Below are 23,956 nucleotides of genomic sequence, written 5' to 3'. Positions count from 1 at the left end.
ACACTTAAATAATGATATAGACAAATATTTGTTAACCTAAAACATAATTTATGTATATTTACATAATGGGCTGAGGAGTTATTGGCGGAATCTACTCATGCCCTCGTGACGGACACATTAATCCATCCAAACGTAATTTATTTAACGAACCATCAGAATTCTAAGTGCTGACAACGTTCGGATTGGCTGTACTACTGTGAATCAAATGATATAGTTTAGTACTCGCGTCGAATACACTAGCGTGAGGCGACACTTTCGTCAAAATATACGTATAATATCGTGTCGCCGGCATAATAACCGACAACGACAATGGTCAACAATCCATGATTTATTATACAAAACAATATAATAATACTAAAAATAAGTAATCAAAGTTATGCAATATTGATATAAATCTATTTCATCGTGTCTATAATTTAAAATAGTGCTAGTCTAATTGTCTTCATAAATAAAATATTATCAGTATGGGTACTGATATTTAATTTTTATAATATTTTAATAAATAATGTAGAATAATTCTCTATTTTTCTCTTATTTTGATAAATTATTAAAATGCTAATGCGTATGCTATTGTGTTTTATTTAAACTTTAATAACAGAACACTACAGTACACCACTATCACACATTAGTTTATACTTTGATGGGGTATCCTAGCTAATATCATCGATATCAAGATATAAAGCGAGAATTTGTTTCTAGTATATTAATTGTATTAAAATAATTCGACGTCTATGTTTTATTGCGTTTAAAAATAAAATAAAGTTCTTATTATTAGTATATTACTTACCTGTGTAAAATAAATACAATATAGTGTATATTATAATTTATAATATGTATACACATATAATAAACCAAACGAGTTGCGATTTTTCCTGTTATTTACCCAACTGGTCAAACGTCCTTTTTGGCTAAAATGTTGTACCGGCATCTTTGTCTTTGACGATATTATTTATTGTGTCTTGAGAATAATTTTTACGACTTTAATAATAATATGCGTACGACGCGTACTCGATTTGTTGAGTATTGTAAGCAATGGAATTAAATAAATAAAAAGACGAGCAAAAATCTATTAAATATTTTTAACATCCAAATAATTGTTTTCTTTATTCGAATAATAATAATAATAATAATATTGTACACTTATAGAATCACTTGTAAAATTACAAAAAATAATAAAACAGTAGTAATAAGTGGGACATGAACATTTACAACATATATAATATATACCTTCCTACCGGTTAATAATGGACGTGCAGGTACAGGAGTGGGTTATTTATTGTATACAAACATACAATATTATTATAACATATTATTTTTGTACAATAGGTTTTATTTCATAACACATTTTGAGTCATAATAATGGATATTGGGGCAACATAATATTTTTGTTATTATCGGTATATCGAGTGGAAGTAGCTATAGTAATTGACGCGTCGTGGCTACGGTAGGAATAGGTACTTATACAACGCGTATAATAGCAGCGGTGGTGACTGTGGCGACGGTGGTGACGGGAATGAGGCGATACGCGATACTGCTATGGTAGTTATGTTAAATCGTGACGACAATTTTTTTTTTTTTTTTTTTATTTTAAGCAGGTCCAACGTTCGACTTGCGCGAGTTTAATATCACAATAAGCAGCTAACGAAAAAAATAACGGAAGTAATATAAAACACTGTTGCGACGTGTCCTGGCTGTCGTGGAACCAAGAAAATTTAAAAAAAACCGCGACTCGTCGCGAATCGAAAAATGTTGTACACCCGTGTTCGCGACCTGTACGTAGAACTTTGCGCCAGTAGCGCCAAAACTATATCCCTAGGAGGGCGACCGCCGCGGAACTCCCGTAAAGAAGCGTGGGTAGATGGGTGATGTATGATTAGTAACAGTATGCGGACAATACCATGTCATTAATGATAAATATGAGTAAGTATTACGTATAATATTTTCGAGAGTACGTGTACGTCGGGCTCGTGCGGTGCAATTGTACCAATTAAAATTTGAGAGGGGATGTCCCTCGTACGTATTATATGTGCTTCGGAGTCACCGCGTGGCGTTTTATTATATAACATCATCATCATCATCATCATCATCGTCGTCGTCGTCGTCATCGATATCGCTAACGCCACGGCGCACGCGGTATCAATACGGCCGCCAGACGTCCGTCTGTTTGGCTGTGGTCTTGGGCGAGATTGCCGATGGCGAAGCGTCTCCACCGTCGTGGTCGTCTGCGTCGTCACCGCCCGCAGCACCGTCACCCTCGTCGGCGGGCGACTTTTTGGGCGATTCGTTCTCGGCGGCCGACCCGTCGCCGTCGTCGCCGCCCGCGCCACCGACGTCACCGCCGCCCGCGCCACCGACGTCACCGCCGCCGACGGCCTTCTGTGCCGCGGCCGCGGCCACCGCCGCGGCCGTCGACTCGTTGTCGAATATCATCGTGTTGCGTATGTGGCTCAGGTACGGGTTGGGGTACAGCTGAGAGTACAGCCACTGCGTGTGCGGTTGCAACAGCGGCGCGTTCAGGAACAGGCTGAACAGCGACGGCGCCACGAGCGGTACGGGTTGGGTGACGGGCGGCGCGGGCGCGGCCGGATGATGCGATCGCGGCGACACGGCGGCGGCTGCGGCCGCGGCCACGATGTGCGGCGGCAGCTGAGCGACTGGCTGTGCAGGCGGAGGAGGTCGCAGCTGTGGCGGTGGCGGCAGTGGCGGCGGTGGCGACGGAGGCGTCCTGGCCACGCGCCGAACGCGGTGGTCGTCGTCGGCCGCACGTCGCTTATTCTTGTCGTGTTCGTCTACGTCGCCGCCGTTGTTGTTGTTGTTGTCGTTGCTGTTGACCGCAGATGCGGCCGCGGACGCTGCAACGGCCGTCGGCGACAAACGGTCTGCCGTCACCGCCGCTAATGCACTCTTCTCAGACCGGTGTCGCTTGTGGTGATGGTGGTGATGGTGGTGATGATGCCGCTTGTGCGCGCCGCTTCCGGATACAGTGGTCAACAGACCTCTGTGGCCCCTGATCCCGGTCCTGTGGCTTCTGGTCGTCGCGCTATCCACGCTTACGTTGACGCTGATCGGGCCCAACGGTTCCGTCGTGGTTCTGGCGCTGCTGCTGTTACCATCTGCGAAAACATAGTAAATTTCCTATCATATATTATTTTACAATGAGATTTGTTGATCGACGTGTTTGATCATTTTGAACCTTTGACGAGTAAGGGAAAAAATTCGTATTCTTATAGAAAATTATAATAGACCCTATAGAAAGACTATCTGGTTCCGATTTGAAATTCATAAAATTTAACTTAACGATTTCAGAAAATATTATATTATTACATATAGTAATCAACAGTTTATTGTCACATTAGTTTTCGTTTTCGTCCGTATAAATCTATAGATTTACAGGTTTGTTTTAATGTAATTCATTAGTGAAAATCTATTTGCAGTTTAGTTAAAAACTAATTATATTACCTAATAATATAATCTCTATGATTCCAATTTGTACGGACAAATAATACATCCTATAAATAGGATTAAGTAATTGTTACTTATTACCAATGTCCTATATATTGTGTGCTTGTTCCCAAACTGCATTAAATAAATCAATATTGCGCGATACTAAAACTGTCATATACTATAATATACGTATTGTGCAGCATGACTTCCGTTTCACTGGTGAAAATCTCGCATTCCGGTCCGCATTTCGATTTTTACAATTCGCCAGCTCAGAGGAGTCGATCTCTATTCCGGAAATAGCCTTAACGCGATTCCGGGATGGCACTTAGTATCATCTCGTAAGAAATAAAAATTAGATAGAAAATGTCTAATAACGTTATATCTAATAGTATTTCAAAACGAACCAGACGTCAAAGAGAATGATTTTCGTCTATAGACACTATACAATATACATAGACACTCCCCACAATATAATATAATATAATATTTTACAAAATGTAATGCACTACCTATAGTCAGAGGGAAAAATCTTCAGTCGATATTATTTAAACGTAGCTACTCAAAGTAAATTGTACCATTGCTGATTATTTGCAGACAATTCATAATACTCTATAATATATTACATAGGAAATTTATTATTGAGTACATTCTTGTATATTGTTTATGTTTAATATTTTAAAATTTAGAAGATTTAAGATTTCAATTTGAGATGGTGCTGGCGAAACGCGCAAATTCTTTGGGGTGATTTTGCACGGAAATGACGATCGTGCGAATTAGCAATTCATGCTAATTGCGTGCTAAATGATGGCGATACAAAAATATAAAAAATTCAATTTTTGTGGTTGGGTGGTGCTGGCGAAACGTTGCTCCAGCACCATCCGTTAATTTTTTCGATTCCGGAGACACTGATGTCATTCAAATTGCGAAATCGGTCATGCAAATTCATGCCAATTGCGTGCTAATTATTGATGATATAATATATGAAATTTTCCTAACAGGCGGTGCTGGTACTGGGCACCACCACAAGTGTTGGACGATTGACAAAAGTGTTCCTAGTGAATTCTTATATATTGCGATTACGTTACTTTAGATAGATTTGTTGTGGGTATTATATAATTGTTATAACATGATAAAGTTCGACCATTAATTGATAATAATTATAGCACAGTTGTAATTTAGGAAGTAAATATACATATTTTTAAACGTATGTTATTGATTTGAGCGTATAAAATAACAATGTGTTTTCATTACCTGTACCCGTGTTAATCGTCTGCTGTTGAATCGCTTCATTGTTTGTACCATTGTATGGAAAAATGTTGGTGAAGTTCGAGTGTTGAAATGTCGGTGGACCGCAATTATTAGCCAGATACGGGGGGTATGCGGTTGATGGCAAAGCTCTGGAAAACGATGTGCCCCATGAGTGGGCAAGACCTGTGAATGAAAACCTCTTATTATTATTCATACTACTTGAATCGCGTAAATAACTATACACTGTCACACTTGTTGAGTGTAACAACTATATTTATTTATATTATTATTGATAAATAATAAATTGTAATGATTTGTGTAACAAATAATATATTTAATGATGTAATATAACCTAAACGCGGTTTAAAGAATTTAATAATAATATATTTGGACAATAATATTATTTTATCTTTAATATTATGTTATATTTATAATTTACGACATAAAATAAATTGTGAACTTGTGGTACGATATTGATTTTGTTTTTTTAAATCCATGCAACAATAATAATAAGCGACCACGTACTAACTGAATTTCACGGATCTACTTTTCCAAATATCTCACGTTGTCACGTCTATGGGAAAATATGATATATTATAATAAATATAAGTTTCATAAAATTAGAACATCGCCACTAACGTTGTAATAATAATAAATAATAATAATTTAAAGTTGACCAGTGTTCACCCAAATCGAAGTGCACCAAAAATTAGCATTATTTATTACTTTATAAAACGGAAACTGGATCAGATTCAAGATAAATTTGTGATACCGTCTTCGATGTAATAATATAATATAGGTATTAGGCTGGGTACAAAGTACTCGTATGGTTAGCTTTATTATTATTATATATTAATTAAACTACGAAATTTAAGGTGCAACGTAGTCTACTACAATATATAATATAACCTACTTGAATAATTTGTCGAATATTAACGCCTAAAAACAGTTAAAGCTAATCTTAACAAAAATGTGTTTATAATACTTAACCTATAATACTTTGGGAGACTATACCTCCTACGGTAAATATATCTTCTTAATAATATTGTGACCCAATATTTTTTGTAGTACATACTAATAAAAATACAAAATATAAAAATAAATATTACACATATTATTATAAAAATTAATTTTCCATTTTATTTTAACACAAACGTAGTGTAGGTACTGCAAGGGGTAGGTTAAAAATGTTATTTTTCAGTTTTTATATTACATTTTTGTTATATTTTTTTAAAATTAATTTTTATGCCACTAACAAAAACTTGTTTGATACTTTTTTCTATAAACTCGATTTTTTTAATTTATGACTGTCATTATTAAACAGGTAACGATAATATTATAACTATAGACATTATAAACACATTTTAAAATGATAAACATTAAGCGAGTCACAACGCAAAAAAAAAAATCACACCGTAACTCGTATTCGACCACTTTGTATTTATTGTCTTAGCCTCACAGCTATATAGTATAACATAACCAAAATGTTACTTTTGATACTCATTTGGCATTTCATATACATTTTAATAATAGGTATACACGCCTGATAAATTTTAAAATAATTAATGAAACGTATAATAAAATAAAAATTCATCATTGTTATTAGGTATTTTGGATCTCAGGCACCGGCATTCTTTTTATAAGGAGTCTCATAATTTGGAACTCGAGACAATTTTCTCCCTAAGCCTTACCACCCCTTAAATACCAATGACGGTAACACACTTTTATAGGCGTTAATAAAATAACATACAAAGTATTATGGCGGTATTCACTCGTATAGTCGTATGTAAAATCGTAGTAATATAAAATATTGTATAGATATAATAGTGAATATTTTATGTACACTGACACGCAGTTCGTTAATATTTTATATTGTTTCAATTTTTATGACAATAATGATGATAATTATAAAACCTTTTGTGTGTTTCTCCGGTGGCGCTCCGCTCGCGCGAATTTCCGCCGCGTGACCTTTGAGGTGTTTCCAAAGGGTTAATTTAATTTCGCCGCCGCTGACTACGACGACGTTATCAGTTACGAAAAGGGTTGGCAGGCACTTATTATTAAAAGGTCGCGCGGAGGGTAGATCCGCGCCAAGAAACGACCGGAGGAACAGCGCGTGCTGCAAGAAGGTGATATTTACGCGAGCGGTAGCGACGGCGGGCGGTGGCAGTTTAACTTTTACAAGCGTCAACACATAAAAGGGCCCCGTCCGGACTATTGCTGCGTACCGTTTGTATTAATATATATATATATATATATATACGTACACTCTGCCGATAGGGTTAAGGGGAGGGAGAGGGTTGCAAAACCCTTTATTATGTTGACAGCGGTGCACCTTTTGTGTTAAGCCGTCAGCGCGCAGTATTTATATATATATACAGTCACCCCCACCATCAGCCGTTCAGCGTTACTATATAATATGTTATATAATAAGTATATATATATATATATATATATGTTACGCCGCCTCGCACCCGTTCGCACTAATTACATCCACTCAAACAGCTTTTAATTTTAAAACGCTATAACCAAGCCTCTGCTGCCGCCGACCACACGTCATCGCCGCCTCCCGCGTAATCTTCCTCCGCACCACGACTGTAGTAATATATTACACTAACTGTTAAGCCGTCGAGGTACACGCTTACTTACTTACTTAAAACATACGAATCGCGATCGAATCGGATGTTATTTCGACTACGGTACGCATAAAAATTTAGATTTTCTTTTGGAAAATTCACCGAAATCATTCCTATGACGACGGTTTTCGAAATAATAGCAATGAAACATCGTTACATCGTCTGATCTTAATGTGTATTTATGCAGAACGACGTGCGCGTATATATAATAATTGTATTACGTCAGAGTGCCGTCGCGATAAATATTAGTGACGGTAATAATATGATATATTATATTATTATGGTGGACTGTGCGAGAATATTACAGTGGCGCGCGGGGTCACGTCGGCCCTTCGGATGCGTAAGGCGAGTGGCGGCGCGTATAACATTGTAATACAGTGTGGCGGCGGCGTGTATACGAAGTCGAGATGCATACGCGCGAGCCGCAACGATATACGTGCGAGTCGGCGTGGGACCGGCGAATGAGTGCGAACGGAGGAGCGGACGATTGCGCCCGCATCGCGCGATATAGGGGTTATCGCGGGAGAAAGCGAGAAAGAGCGATGAGAAAAGCGGAACGCAGAGCGAGTGAGAGGCGGCGCGCGGCGCTCTCGTCTGTGTGTGTATGTACATATATATATATATATATATATATGTATACGTCACGGGCGGCGCGAAAGAGAGGCGAAAAGAAAACCGACGAGAAAGCTACCGCCGCGCTTCCGTTGCGGGTACGGTGCGAGCGGGCCGCGGGTGTACGGCGGCTGCGGTGTCGGCGGTGGCGGTGACGTCACCCGCGGTGGGTTGGTTCCACTGGCTTGCGGCACACCCCATTGGCTCTCCACAAAGCACACCGCACCGTCTGACCGACGACGACACCGACACCGACACCGCCAAACCGAGCATGGGCGCTGCGGACTGCGGGCGCGCGTTAACCTACATTCCCGTCTAAACGTCCCTCTGCCGCGGCGGCGTACCGCGCGCCCGTCTCCGGAGCGGCAGTCGCGTTCCCGCCGCCGCCGCCGCCGCCACCGCCGCGCGTCTCCGGCCGATCTCCGACGCATCCTATCCACCCCGCGCCATCCACACGCACGCCCCCCCCCCACACCTCGCCGTGCGTACGTGTGTACGTATAAAAGAGAGGTGTATGCATGTTGTACGGCGCGCGTATATACACAACGCGCCTCGACGACGACTTCTCCGCGAATAATGTAATAATAAGCCGAGCCGATATTTAAAAAAATGTCGTTTTAAACGCGTTAACGCACATCTGCGCGGCGCGGCCGACCGTTTTAAAGACGATTTATTGGTGTCACGAAAACGGTTGTTCCACCGTCGTGACTCGTCTCGCACGATATTTGATATTATAATCGTTATTAATATAATAAGACGGGGCGACGTGTATTGTTGTAACGTTTAATGTCATACATTGCGCACCATCGCGTCGATACCAATGTGTATCGGCAACAACTGACCGTATTGTTGCGACGTTTTGTTTACACTATCGTTGTACAACGGTATAATCGTCTCATTCAATACGACCGCATACCTAATATATATATATACAATGATAATACGGACCGTTTCATCGTTACGCGGATAACACGCCGTACAGTATCATGTTTTTTTCGACGTCGTTTCGCGACGAATAGGTACGAGTAGTTTGAAAATCGTTTTTTTACGCCGTCTACACGTATCTTAACGTTGTTGAGAATTTCAATTTTTCGTTTCGACGACGTTTTTGCAATAACTAATTTGAATCATATTTTATATCAAATGGAATACTTTTGTTAGTTTTTCCTGGAAAATATAAATATTAAAATACCATAAATATATACTCAAATAATAACTCTTTGATTTTGTATTCTCTCAATAGTTCATTAATAAAAATTTCTTAGAAATTTTCTCGCTTTTGCAACCATGAAAAAAAAAACAAATAAAGCTAAAATATGTTCAACAACAAGGAAAACGATAGGTATTTTGTAAAGGTAGACACTATGTTATAAATACGAGTGTTTTATACATTGTTAGATGTAGTTAGGTATATATACTTTTTGTGTAGAATATATATGTATACAACTTTTATAAATATATATAATAATTTTTTTTTCACTACATACACTTTGTGGTAAAAGTTAAAATTAGGAATAGTGAAAACTTCCGAATCTGGAACAAGTGTACAGTATTTGAGAAAAAAGAAATTCATGAGTCTCTTGAAAATGTTGTTAAATTTGTCAATAATTAAAATTAGTTAGCTTTTTACTTACGAGGACTTTTCCATTTTTATACTAAAATTGAACTTGAAAATAAAATTATAAATTCTATAGACTATTTTATATAGATAAAAAACTGCAACGCAATATCGATTATGTTTACTATTTTGGTACAAATGAACATTTTTAGAATCTTATTTATTACTTTAAATCATGATTTTCATATATTTTCTTCAAACACTACAATATTGCTGATATGGGTATACTGCAGTGTTATTTATCGTCATATTAATGATAAAAAGTATAGTTAAAATGTTGATAATATGGAAAAAGATTTTATAATATTATAATTTTCTGTAAAGAATATATATATATATATATAGTATACCTATCGAACATATATTTAAATTCTATATTTTTATAAATTTTATTCAGGTATTACAAGTGTCAAACATTCAAATTTAAATCTAATTTAACATTAATCAAAGCACCGAATTCACTATTATAAAAATACATAATCATATTCATCATAGCCTCATATAGTTATACATTTATAATTAAACAACATATTACCCATGCATTATTAAAATTAGTAAATTATATTAGATAAAATTATTCTTTGGCTTTTTACATTTATATGTAGGTACAACTACAAATCATTATGATACAACTGGAGATGAAAAGAAATGAATCAACAATGAAATTTCGTCTAAGAGACACCGCATAAGTAATTATTTTAAAATTATTATTATTACATTAATACCTCGGGTTCTACATTTTGCGTTTAATAATTTTTGGCTTTGATGAAATCAAATTTTATCTTTCCGTGTAATTCTGGATATCTTTTTAAATTTATTATGTTCAATAGAAATACATATTATATGCTTTTAATATTTTGATCATACTACGTTTTTATGATTGTTAAAACTGCTATTTATATATTTTTTTTTAAATTGTATTGTTTAATACACGGCAAATCGAAAATTACACCTACCTAATATTTATGTACTTACTATTATTTATGAAGGGGAAAAATGTTTTAAACATCAATGGGGGTGTGAGATCATTCGAATTAGTTTGCTTATATTTAAATAAGGAGTATTATTGTTAAAAAAAATATGAAGCCCTCCCCCTAAAATTCACCCAAATCTCCGTAGCCTATAAAACGCACGAATTAAATAACGTAGTGTTTGCGTGTTACAGCAATAAATTTATCTCGTCAAATAAAATACTACATCGACTACGTATTTAAAACCAATAATTCGTCTGCTTATTATAATATACAGTATTATTATACCGTTATTCACATTTTATTATATCGATATTATCTATATCTATATGTGTGTGTTTATTGCAACGTTATGAACGACTCTTCGAAAGAATAAGTATATATATATTGTATAATGTATAAAATCAGATATAAATCTACTGCGGTGATCTATAGAGAACGATATCATATATATGTATATATTTACACGTGTCACGCACCATATTATATAGGTAGGTAATAATGATTATAATAATATATGTGACACGTTGTTACTCAGCTCATATATATATATATATATATATATATACGCTTATAATACAACAGCCGTCGGGAGACTGACATCAGGAAACGTACTTATATATTATTTTGTGCAAAGACAATATAACTATATCGTGATATCGTCAACGGTTTTCGACCTAGAAGACGGGATACTCGTTTTAAGTCTGCAGATGATGTACGGGTGCGTGCAATTTACTGTACATAATACATTATATATTATGCGTGCAGTTCGGGTGCCATATAATGTGCTAGTGAGGCGGTAGAGCGAAGGACCTAAGATTAAAACAGTCCCTTAAGGGCAACAAAGAGATTACACACGCACAAGCTTTTGTGCGATGGAAGAGCGGGGGATGATCGACGGGCCGGTCGTGTGTAATACGAGCACTGCATCACCACGTGCTCGCCGGACAGCGACTAATGAGACCGACGTTTCGGCTCTTTAAAACCAACCCTTTCTCTTACCGGACATTCTATACATATATAGTTGCTCTGTCCGTCCGTCCGTTTCCTCTCATCTCAAACGCATTCATTTGCCGCACCCTACACAGCCCCAGCCACAGCCAGTGCGGGTTCGCTGCAACACACCACCGATCGTAATATATATATATACATATGCCTGTATACAGTAGTTGTGGCCGACTGTGACTTTTAATTAAACGAGCACAACAAACGACGGACAAGTTCAAACGAGTTCTGGGTCCGCGGAGACACGGACGAGCATATTTTTCGTGCGGTATATACGACGCTGCAGGTATACGCATTGACGCATAAGCCGGGTCGTCAGTATTACAATAATAATGGTTTCGGTGACTTTAATATAGTATAAAATATTTCAAATTTGTGTAAGACTTGATAGTGAGTATATTATATAATATTATACGATCATGATGTGTTTATATTTTTTTTTTATTATACGCAAAGCGGTTGCGGACGAAGCACAGATTATTTGTTTTTCTCAGAACAGTATTAGTTATACGATATATTAGATATTATTTAGATAGTATTTAGAGGATAATATCGCCCAGTATCGCACTTGCGAACTTAAAGATGACCGATTTTATACATACATGAAATCTGTACTATAGTGAAAAAGCGCGTTCATTCGGATGGCGCATGTAATGTTATTTTTAGTCGTACAGTCTGTAGCAGAAGGTACTTATAATACCGTCATAATAATAAAAGTATTTGGCGTCATATAGCGCTGTATAAACTATTATAATATATTATTATATTTCATCGCGTTTGCCCCCACAAAATAATCGAGTCGAAATTATGCATTGTTTTTCGCGCGTACATGTCAAGTGAAGTAAAACAAAATCTAGTTTTATGTCGTTAAAAGACATTAAATACGTGCAATTTGAAAACGCATACCTTTATATCGCACTTTAATTTATTATTCAAATTACAGTATACTATTTTCGTAATTCGTTTTTCTCCTGCAAACGGATTTTCTTCTCCCACCCGCGGCGCTAACAGAACCGTCGTCGTTATTATTATACTCGACAGCGCGTACGCGTTAGTGTGATTCCGAAACGGTTTTACACGCGTGCAATAAAACCCCCGTTTGAAGTATCGACTTACACGTTACACACACGGTGTACACACCTATATTTGTGTACACGTATATCGTCTTCAATATGAGGTGGAAATTAGATTTGTAGCTCGACTAAACGGTCGAGGGTCGTGCCGACGTCTTACCCCACACACCGCCTGTGAGTATATATACGCAGCATACACACAGTATCGCGTATACATATTATTATAGACATAGTACGAACATATACACCGACCGACGACGGTTAAAACTCGCCCGGCGCGCGCGTGACAATATTTACACTTATGTGCCTATATACTTATATACATATATTATGTATATGGTACGAGGGGTTACGTTAACTGCAGCGAGACTCGAGTATATAAGGGGCGAGCGAGCGAACAATATTCTCCTTTTTCTCCCCCGTCATCATCTTTACAATATGTTAAAAAATAAATAATAAAAAGTAAAAAAGCTTGCGAACTTGTGTACACTTACTGCACTGCAAAAGAGTGTGTGTATGTATATATATACAAACGTTATTATATATATGTCATAATATACCGCCGTATACGGAATGTCTTAAACCTACGTTGTTTGTCGTCGTACACTGCAGTACACACACGTCCTCCAACTCCTCCAGACTGTAATAGGTACGTACGTTATTATATATGTAATATAACATAATAGAATATACTTCTTTATTATTATAATACATCACCACCTATATATACTGTCTACAATTTATATCCCGTTTAACTAATACGAAAAGTACCCGACGAAAATTAGTAAAATTATATACTGAATGTTTAATATATCTAATAATGTTTTTTAATTTATTGTTATAATAACATTGATCAAACGTGAAAACGAAAAATCAATTTTTTCTTTTGTCTGCAGATTAAAAACAATATAAATAATACTATTTTCCAAAATAATAAATATCGACAGTGACTGCATATACATAGTGGAACATCTATAAGTATAGTTTATATATATATACACATATTATATAACCTAATACCGTCTGTTATCGTGTACGCGCTTAAGTCGAAATCGTATTTAGACGATTTCGTATTTTCTTTCCATTGTTGAAGGTATACCTAACAATATAATACACGTATGGCGTACCCATGTTGGACATAAATGTATAAACGCGTTTGCAAAGTTCGAAGCTGCATTATTATTATTATATTGTAACGGTGCGGCACACGTGTGCGCAGTTAATAATAATAATAATAATAATAAGACCCACGAGACGTAGAACGCAATAGGATTATTTTCTTTTTGTTTTACAATTTTTTTCCTTTTCCTCATTTGTTCTGTTTTTGTTTTTTTTTTTATTGTTTTCTCCACGCGCGACTTGTCGGAAGTCGACTACGATCACACTGCTCGACTCGGACCTGCCAGTATGTTATATTATACAGTATATCGTAATTTTGTCTTTTTCGATTGATCCATCATCAACTAATATACCGTATGTCTAAACTAAAGTGCAAAAAAACATCATCGCGATGGAGGACCGCCACAATAGACGTTATATTTATACCCACGACGAACGTCTGTGATCCGGACGATGAGGCGTGACTATTAATAATCGCTGAAATTGATGCGTGAGGAATTTTGGAACTGTACCAGAGAAACACAGTTACGTGATAATAATATTGAATTGTAAGACGTGTGAAAAAAATAAATTCGCCAAAATCGCGATTCAGCGCACAATTATTAGTAATAATTTATTACAATACATATTTTTTTTTTTTGGGAGGGGGTGGAGGACGGGCGTCGACGTCGGTGCAACCCACAACGATTTACGTACACGATAATAATATAATATTATGTGATATTATAATATATGTTACTCTCAGCGGTATCTGGCGGAGCCCTGCTATCGCCGCCACATGTGGTTACCGTCGTCTATTTTCCCGTTAGATTTCGCCTACTCTTTTCTCCATAGCAATCTTCCCTGTACTGACCAACAACGATAACCTTTGAAAAATGACTCGTTTAAATTTTCGATTGAATGACCGTGTTTTTTTGTTTTTTCACTGTTCGTTTGTCGTCGAAAAATGTGACGCCCGACCTTCGGGGAATACATTACGCTAGGACCTTGCGCCCCACACGCATCACACGCGCACTATTATAAATACAATATTAACGATGTCTGAACACTGACTCCTGTAATTGTAGCGTCGACAAAATGTTACAATTGGCCACAAACCAATCGTTGACCGATTATATTTTACAAGCATATAATATTTAAATTTAATACATTATATATTATAATAACAATTATAAATTAATATTATAGCTTTACATAACTTTCTATATTTATTGCGATCGTTATTATTATATACGTAGGTATTAAAAAGGTTAAGATTTTACGTGATACTATTATATTGTAACACTCGTTATATTATATTATTGCAATATAAAAACCTATTACGTATATAACATAATTTTTGTTGTTGTAAGTAAATAATACCTAATTATTGGTATTGGAAAATAAGTACAGTTTGAACGTTAGTGGCACCGATAAATAATGAGAAGCGAGAACATTGTTTTTTTTCATTTTAATAGAGACATTTTATATTTGAAAATTTATATATTTAAATACAATTTTCGATGATTATTGTTATACTATAACTATTTTGTTTTAATTTTTAAACTCGATTACTAAAGCAATTTTTAATATTTTTTTCTAATTTTTTATTTTGAATTAAGTCATTACTATTTTAATTGGTTTATTTTATGCTATTGTGAAAGATTTCGAAGAATTACGAAAACACATTTACACGCTTTTCTCTAAGAGTGGTTTATTTAAATGCTTCTGAAATAATTATAAAATCAACTGCTAAAAAAACAATATAACTATTGTATTATTTACAATGAATACAAATGAATACATAATATATTATATTACTTATAACTATTTGAATAGTGTTTTTGTGTATATAAATCGATATTATATTCAAATAACTATTTTAATATGTAAAAAAACAAAAATGTAAGAAACGCTGAAATCAACTTTACTATTTATATTAAACTTTAAAGTTTTTAGAAACAAATCTGTACCTATACATTTTTCTTTATTGCTACTCGTAATAGGTAGACTTTACTAATATTGCAGTCGTAGTTCAAAAAAGAAAAAAATTAACTTTTAAAAACAATTAAACCATTAACGAATTTATACACCTATTTTTAATTTTCAATATTACTATACTATACTTATATTAAATCTAAATTAAATTATATAATTAAAAGATTTTAAATAAACTTTGTACAATTTGACTTGATACTCAATTTTGAATAAAGGGTGAATGAAAATTATTATTTATTAATTACGATATCACTATTTTAGTTCAAGACTACTTAATAAATCACTTAGTATTAAATTATATTGTATAGTGCCATAAATAAGAATATTAAAACTTTACGAAATAATAATATAGCGTTTACACATATTAATTACTTACCATGTAATTATTTTATGAATATTTTTTAAGAAAATATTTACTTAACTACATATGTTAGAAGGTGTATCTTTATTTTACGCTATATATTTGTCTTACTTAAATTTGATCCTTACAAGGACATTTTGTCGTGAATTACCATTACATTCTTAATTTAATTTAATTATTTATTAAGTAAAATGTATGCTTTTTAGAAAAACTGAAACCATAATATATGACATTATGACTATAATTTCATATATCTTATAATGCGCTTAATAAATAATTGTTGTTTTTTCTGTAGGCTAATACTTACATATAATATTATATAATATCCTATACTTAATAGATTATCAATACTAATTACCGAGTCTTAATGATGAACTCATATTAATTATCATCATAATTATCAATTGTATTCGATACAATTAATTATTACTAAAAGATAAAATTGCATTAGGTATACTGTTTAATGTATCTGTTTAAATAATTATATAAATAATTCAAAATAAATAAATAAAAGGATTTGAGCAAAATAATAATCTTTCAACAGTGTTTTATTGTAATTTAAAATATAAAAATATTTACCTGACAATTTTAACGGTAATTCTGCTATTCTATTGGGATCGAGTGGTGTACCGAACGGAAAAGGTCTAGGTCCGAAGTGGAAAGGATGGAACCCTTGGTTTCCTGCAAACGAGTTAAATAATAGGCCTAATACCCAATTTAATTTGATAATTTATCAAGCATAAGTGTGCATCAATTTACTCACTGGTTTTTGACCTCGGCTCTCTGGGTCCGTCCACTGTAACTTTGATGGCTTTGGAATAAGTTGCTACTTGCGGTGGACACGAATTCAACATTATAGTCAGCGTAAAACTTTTTCCTAAAAATAACAAAACATTCATAGTAAAAAAATTAATATACTTCTTTATGTTATATACATTTTTAGTATTTTATAAAAATAATGTTTTTATAAGAAAGAAATATACATATAAATATATAATATATAGGATGACAATTTTATGAATTTTATAAATGAATTTGAACACTACAGTTTTTAGTTTATTTGTCCAACAATTTTTCATTAAAATTAATTTCCTTGGTTCCTTCTAAATAAAATATGTACCTTTAGGTAAGTAATATTTTGCTAATGTGTTAGTACAATTAAATTCCATGAATACCTGAATCGGTATATTATATTATATATAACGATATAAAACTTTTATGGCATTTTAATATAGTTTTACTAATTTGCAGAATAATTAATACTCAATTATTACTGAAAATAATATTATGTTTAAAAGACTTTCTACTAAACTAAGCTATTAAACGCCGAAAATAGTTGAATTTATTATTTATCTAATACCAATTCTTTCAACGTGTTTATAGGACGTGGTATTATAAGAAAAATAATGTATCGACAAAAATAATATATGAAAATATTTATAGTAAAAACGTCGACATGTAGGCAACTTGGTTTATTAGTGTATTTTGTTTTGTCATACCAGCTAGTGGGCTCTAAATGATCTGGAGTGCATCATGCTCTGACAATTGATTTATATCTTGAGACGCATGTTATATACAATTTTAATCGATTTTTGCACACTCGAATTCACATTGTAGTACGCAGTATACAAGTATATTTTAAAACAAGAACTCGATAAAATTAATTTCATTATCATGAAATTATAAAGAAATTTGGTTTTGGGGAATATAAAAGTATAAAACTTACGGAAAATTCGTCTTTACAGTTTATGAAAGATCTTATTTCTTATACAATTACTTGAAATCTGATAAATGTCTAACTTTAAAAGTATTAAAACACCGAGCTTCACTTAAAATTGTTTCTCAAATAGGTAATTTAAAATGTATATTCATAAGACGAGCAAACTGAGATATCAGTAACATGCAACAATAAATAGATTCATTATAATACTATGATATCCGTAAATGTTATTCTATAATGTTTTGTAAGATGAGTTTGGAAGAAGAAGAACATGTATATACATAAGAAAAATTAAAAATTAAATTTAACAACATTTAGTTATTCCATCGAAAAACACATGATAAATAACTAGAACACAGTTGTTGACAGATGCGTGTGATTATACAAAATACATACGCTTCAACAACCACATAATAGACATTTAATAAAGAAATGTATTGTTCCTCTTCATAACTATTTTGTATTCGTTTCATACTTTATATTTTAAAGTAATATATTTTATAAAATGTATTATAATAGTTATAACTGATGTATCTGTGTTTAAATTAATCAGTATTTTTTATGTAATTTGTAACATTTTTTGTGCACAATTCATCATCGTGAAAAATATTATATATTTTCATTTAAATTAAGAAATATTTTATTTTAAAACGAATTAATTAATAATAATAATAGAAAAAAAATGTTTATAATAAAATGAACTTAAATTAAAATAAATAAATAAAATGAAATCACTTAGTTTGTAACTCGGATAATTCTTCTATTACACTATCTTAATAATTTATGGTTAAGATTATATTTTTTCCGATTTTAATACGGCTAAGATATTAATGCTTTAATGGTTATTATACAACAATATATCATCATATAAAATAAAAATTAATTATACAATATATAAATATATTATTAATTACAAGAAATAAGAGAATGGAGTTATAAGGAAATTAAAACAATGAGCATTTAAAAAAAAATATTTACTCGGAGACCATTCTCTAAAGATTAGATTATCCTCCCCTAAGAATAGTCCTACTTGCTATTACCAGTATTACTATTGTATAGAATAAGTCAAGATCCTAGAGTAATGGGGTAAAAAATAAAATAGCGAAGGACAATAATTAAGTTGGCTTGTTTCATAGTAAGACATCATCTCATACAATTTACAATACCAATAAAATATATTTACGAGTTATAAAATATGGACTATAACAAAAAGTGATTTTATAATAATTATTTTTTCGTTTACATTATTACTAAATGAAAGCGTACAAACTTTTAGAACACCCGAATATCATTTAGCATTGTAAAACAATAAGAACATACAAAAAATTAATCTTTTAGAAAAATCACTAATAAATATATAGGCGATCCCTTTAATTCCTCACAGATAAAATAGATAAATACCAAACTGCAACCGCAGCTACTAGAGCCTTTTAATTGTATTACACATTTGCGCGTGTACACAATTTATTAATACATTATGCAGTACAATTTTATTATGATTAAAACGGAGAAACAATGAAGTCTGTATTTTTGCAGGTTTTTATAACTTTATAAGAAATAAGGTCTGACAATAAGTGTATCAATAAAAATAGTTGTTAAAAAAATAACAATAATATATAATAAATTATATGTTTCAGGTGTCTATATACTATCAAATACTGGGATACTACCATTCACATTGAACATTGAACATCTCGATCAAACTTTAAAAAATCTACAACGTTGTTATTTAAATCTCTAAAAATATATATTTTTTTCTAATATATTATAATATTATAAATTATAATTAAATAATATTCTGTTTAACTCTACCATATCCAAAGACGATTTTGAATACAACTTCCTTTCGTTAACAAATATTGATCAGTATCTGAACGACCACTAACCAATTATATGCGTATCTTCAGCCTCGTTCCCTTACAATTTATAAAAGGCGAACTTGTGCTTTTTACGGGGGTTGATGAATGAACGTATATTGATGCTCCTTCTCTGCTCTATACTAATTAAATTTTAAACTCCCTTCTTGTTTCACACGTCCCCTTGTTCTTTTTAATGTCCCTACCCGTTCATATCACTTATTACGGTTGAAACTATCTCACCCAAAGAGTGATTGTTAGCGTTGTTAATGAGCAAACCAACTCATTGTGTAAGTTTTTTTTTATACATTTATTTGTTTATTTATATTTTCACTAGTTTATTTAAAATGTGTTGCTGTAGTTTGTTGTGAATGACATTCCATGAGTTATGAGTTCATGTATTGTGTAATTATTTTGTTTAATAAAATTATATCTTATTGTACCTATAACTGTTTATAAATATTATATTTAACTATATATAATTTTTTTTTTACCAAATAAATTAATAATAATAATAACAATATCGTATAATAATGATAAATAAAAACAGTGTACATTATTAAAAAGCAAAATATTATGTATGGCGCCGCACGGTAATAGCCATTAATTGTTAGAAACGTTTCGGGCTGAAGTGTTATTATTGTCGTAGGGGGAAGACAAACGTGTTATTACTGTTACGTACAAATACGTATTATAAAGACAAACGACAACACGTCCGGAAGATAACCATTAAACATAATAGAATGTGTGCAACTTCACGGTTTTTGGCGGAAAACGTGTGATAATTGCGTGTAAACAACTATAAACCGACTTTAACTTTTCTCGGGAAATTAACCGACAAGGATCAATTATTGGGGTTAACGCGGTATGCCGCCGCGGAAGCAGCCACCGCCACCGCCATCGGCCTCATTATTGCAGCCGTCTACAACTTCTACTCCACGCCGAAATGATTAAAACGGCAACAAGGGTTAAGAAGTTTTTAACGAAAGGCGATTAATGCCGCGGGTTCGCCGACGTGCGTTAATATTGTTTATGATGTACACCGTTGTCGATTTAAGACGACGGTCGTTTCGTCGAACTGTATGTTATTAAAGGGTTATTAATCGTTCACCGACAATATTATTGTAATATCGCGATATACACGCGCATCGCTTGTATTCTTATTTAATAATAGTATAACATAATAACGATATTATCGCCGCCACGGTAAGCCCCAGTTTTCGGGGATGCGATAAATTTCGGCGGACGCCAGATTTAAAAAAAAAAAAAACCATGTTCTCGCCGCCCTCCGGTTCGTTTTAAATCGTGTATATATGAGCTGCCGACGGGGTTAAAGGAAAAAAGGGATAACGTCAAATGCCCCGAAAACTGGATGGAGGGTGGCAGCGGCGAGGCACCGTTGTTACGATTTACACGGCGTCGCGTAGGCCAATTTGTCATCATTGCTCGCAGGGGTAAAAAAAAAAAAATCCTCAGGGAATGAAGCATGACGAAACGCCGAACCCCGTCGGTCTTTTTATATGCGTATCTTTTTCTCTCCCCCGACACGCGTATAGTGCCATACCCTCTCCGTCCCGCGACGTTATATTAAAACGCCGAAACGTTTAAGTCGGCATCGCGTATATTTATTACCGTTTGATTTGCGACGCCCGTTCTACTATATGTATATGACGTATATAGACGTGTATATATAAATGCGTTACTACGGTGTTTCGTGTCGCGTTCAATTCTCTCGACGAGATGTCATTTGATATAGTTAATACGCACTGTCGGCCCCAAACGGACTGCAATAAACCGACTCGATTGAACGGGTGTCGGGTGCGAGCACTCGTTACCGAATTGCCTATACGAGACGCCGGCTCATGTCGGACAGTTATTGAAACGCGTCTTACGAATTTTTTCGTCAAAAATCTCGTCGTGAGTCGTCGTCACACCGCGACTACCGTCGTAATCGGATAACCAGCTTGTCATAGCGCGAACAACGTTTAAAACCTCAAACTACAACAACCTACCGTGGGCCGAGGTTATTATAGTGATATTGACCTAATACACTATGCATTGTTATGCGACTAACGTCGCGACGTGCTAAGATTTAAGAACGAGACGACTTACCTCGATTTCTCACAAGACTTAATAATTGTGACAATTACAGTAATATCTTTAAGCCGTCAAGTTAATATTTTATAGACGAATGAACCTAATGGTGATATCGCTATAACCGGTTTAACACACGAATCGGACTAGTAACACTGACGAAACTATACTTTCCGGTGTACGTGTTGTGCAGTATATTATAGTATTTGCTCACAAACATAAGTGCCCCGGAGTGGCGTATTACTCGTTATGCTGTCAATCGCATAGTAAAATTCGTATACACACTTTTTTTTTCTCCAAAAACCGAGATTCACTGCCCATGGGTGTACGAAATCGTCTTTCAAGCCCTAGTCGCGATAACACAGCAATCAAATAAGTATGTAATATTAACATAAACATCGCATCGCTCACCTCGCCCGGACCGGCCGACGAACCGCAAATCGTTGAACTTGGCCACCTGATTCTTCATGAGGGCGGTGCAGTTGCGCAACTCCGCGCAAAAGTTCTCGTCGTTGCCCGCGCGTATGGTGACCGGCGTGCCGTCCGGCACCTCGCCCAGCGCCACCACCTTGAACGCCACCGGAAGCGTCTTGTTGGACCGCCAGTGCGTGGGCAGCACGGTGCACACGACGTGCGGGCAACCGGTGCGGACCAGCTCGCCGGGGTGTTCGGCCAGCAGGCTGTCCAGCGTCCGTTCGGCCAGCACGTCGGCCTTGAGGAAACCGTCGCGGTTCCTCATGGGTTCCGACAGGTGCATGTCGTGCGGTCGTGTCGACTCGCGAGACGGCTGATGGCAACGATACGGCGACGATCGCGTGACGCGTCGACACTGGTGAGAGAAAGATAAAAAAAACAAAAAAACGAAAACTATTCGCGGGAGCGCAACGACGACAAAGACGACGACGACGACGACTACGACGACGACGGCGGCGGTGTGGCGGTCGCTGCGGTGTGCGTGTCGTCGGGGACGGGCGGACCGGCGCGACTGACTGTTAAAAAAGCGTTTTTTTTTCGCGGCCGGTTCGTCGGTCGGAGGTTGCGGCCGCCGCGGAGCTTTGGTTTACCGCCGTTGGCCGCGAAGGAGGACGGGGCCGGCGGCGGAAGGTGTTCGCGCCCCGCCGTGGGCGGAGTTTGTTGCGTGCGTGCGTGTCTGTGCTGCTCTGCGGAAGACCGCGCTGGCCCGGGTCGGCGGCGGCGGTGACGGCGGTGGCGGTGGCGAGGCAATAAGAAACGGAAGAAGGAAAACGATACGCGCGCGACAGCGGCGGCGGCGGCGGCGGCGGTGGCGGTGGCGTGTACATATAATACTACGCGATATATGCGCGCACGTAAGAAAGAGTGCGCGGCGGGGCGAGAAGAACGACGAGAGAAGAAGAACAGGCGGGAGAAAAGAAAACGGGGGCGCAAAGAATGTCGGAAGAAAAAGAAAACGGCAGTCGGGGCGGCCGCGGGGTGGCGGCGCAGGGTGGTTACGCCGTCGCCGCGGCGGCGTGTGGCGTCCCGCCGACGCATGCTTAGCGGCGGCGGCCGTAGCCTGTTGATGACGGTGTGCACCCCACCGCCGCCGGAGTGAGCTCGTAACGTTTCAATTACCTTCCACCCCGCCGCCGCCGCGCGTCACGGACTGTTCGACTTCTTCGTCGTCGTCGTCGTCGTCACGTGGACCGTGCAAAAGCCGATCCGACTAACAGCTATAATATATACGTAAGGTCTTTTTTTTCGGCATTTTTTTCCTCCTCCGCTCTTTTTTTTCGTTCCCGCGCCGACAACATAATTACAAGGTACAACGTCATATTATTATTATTATTATCGTTATCGTTATTATTTTACCCCTTTCCAGGTTTTGCAGGTCCGCACATATATCGGAATAATGTAATATTATGTTTGTTTTTTTTCTCCGCTGTTTCCTGTGAAAAATCAAAGAAACGTCGTTTTTACGGTTTATTTTTTAATAAGCATTATATATTATTAAGACGCTCGAATGTCGATGGCCTATTTTAGTGAGTAATCGCAGTAATCGTAGATACACGTTCCGATAACAATATATACAATCACGGTTTGGTAGTAAACTGGTTACGACTATAAGTGTGTTCCAACTTTCCTCCGGAACCTAACCCAACCTAACCGTGTATAATTTTTAAATCTTCCAATATATTACATAATTTGTTTATTAGTTTATTCGCGAATTCTCGGCCACTGTCGCTTTGTAGAATCGTTGGTGC

General features: G+C 35.8%; 1 protein-coding gene across 1 annotated transcript; it reads right to left on the bottom strand.

The window, feature by feature from the left end:
* Positions 1 to 1,074: 1,074 nt before the first annotated feature.
* LOC113560702 (runt-related transcription factor 3-like) lies at positions 1,075 to 22,710 on the bottom strand. Its single transcript, XM_026966737.2, has 5 exons — positions 22,146 to 22,710; positions 16,828 to 16,941; positions 16,644 to 16,769; positions 4,696 to 4,875; positions 1,075 to 3,113 (listed from the first exon to the last, which is right to left on the bottom strand). Exons 1-5 carry the CDS (start codon positions 22,489 to 22,491, stop codon positions 2,137 to 2,139), a joined length of 1,743 nt encoding a protein of 580 aa, XP_026822538.1. The 5' UTR covers positions 22,492 to 22,710; the 3' UTR covers positions 1,075 to 2,136.
* Between the last annotated feature and the right edge of the window lie 1,246 nt (positions 22,711 to 23,956).

This window comes from Rhopalosiphum maidis, chromosome 4, assembly GCF_003676215.2.
Source record: "Rhopalosiphum maidis isolate BTI-1 chromosome 4, ASM367621v3, whole genome shotgun sequence".
Classification (NCBI taxonomy): Eukaryota; Metazoa; Arthropoda; class Insecta; order Hemiptera; family Aphididae; genus Rhopalosiphum; species Rhopalosiphum maidis.
The sequence above is the reverse complement of the archived record's forward strand: the minus strand, read 5'-3'. Positions and strand labels throughout refer to the sequence as shown.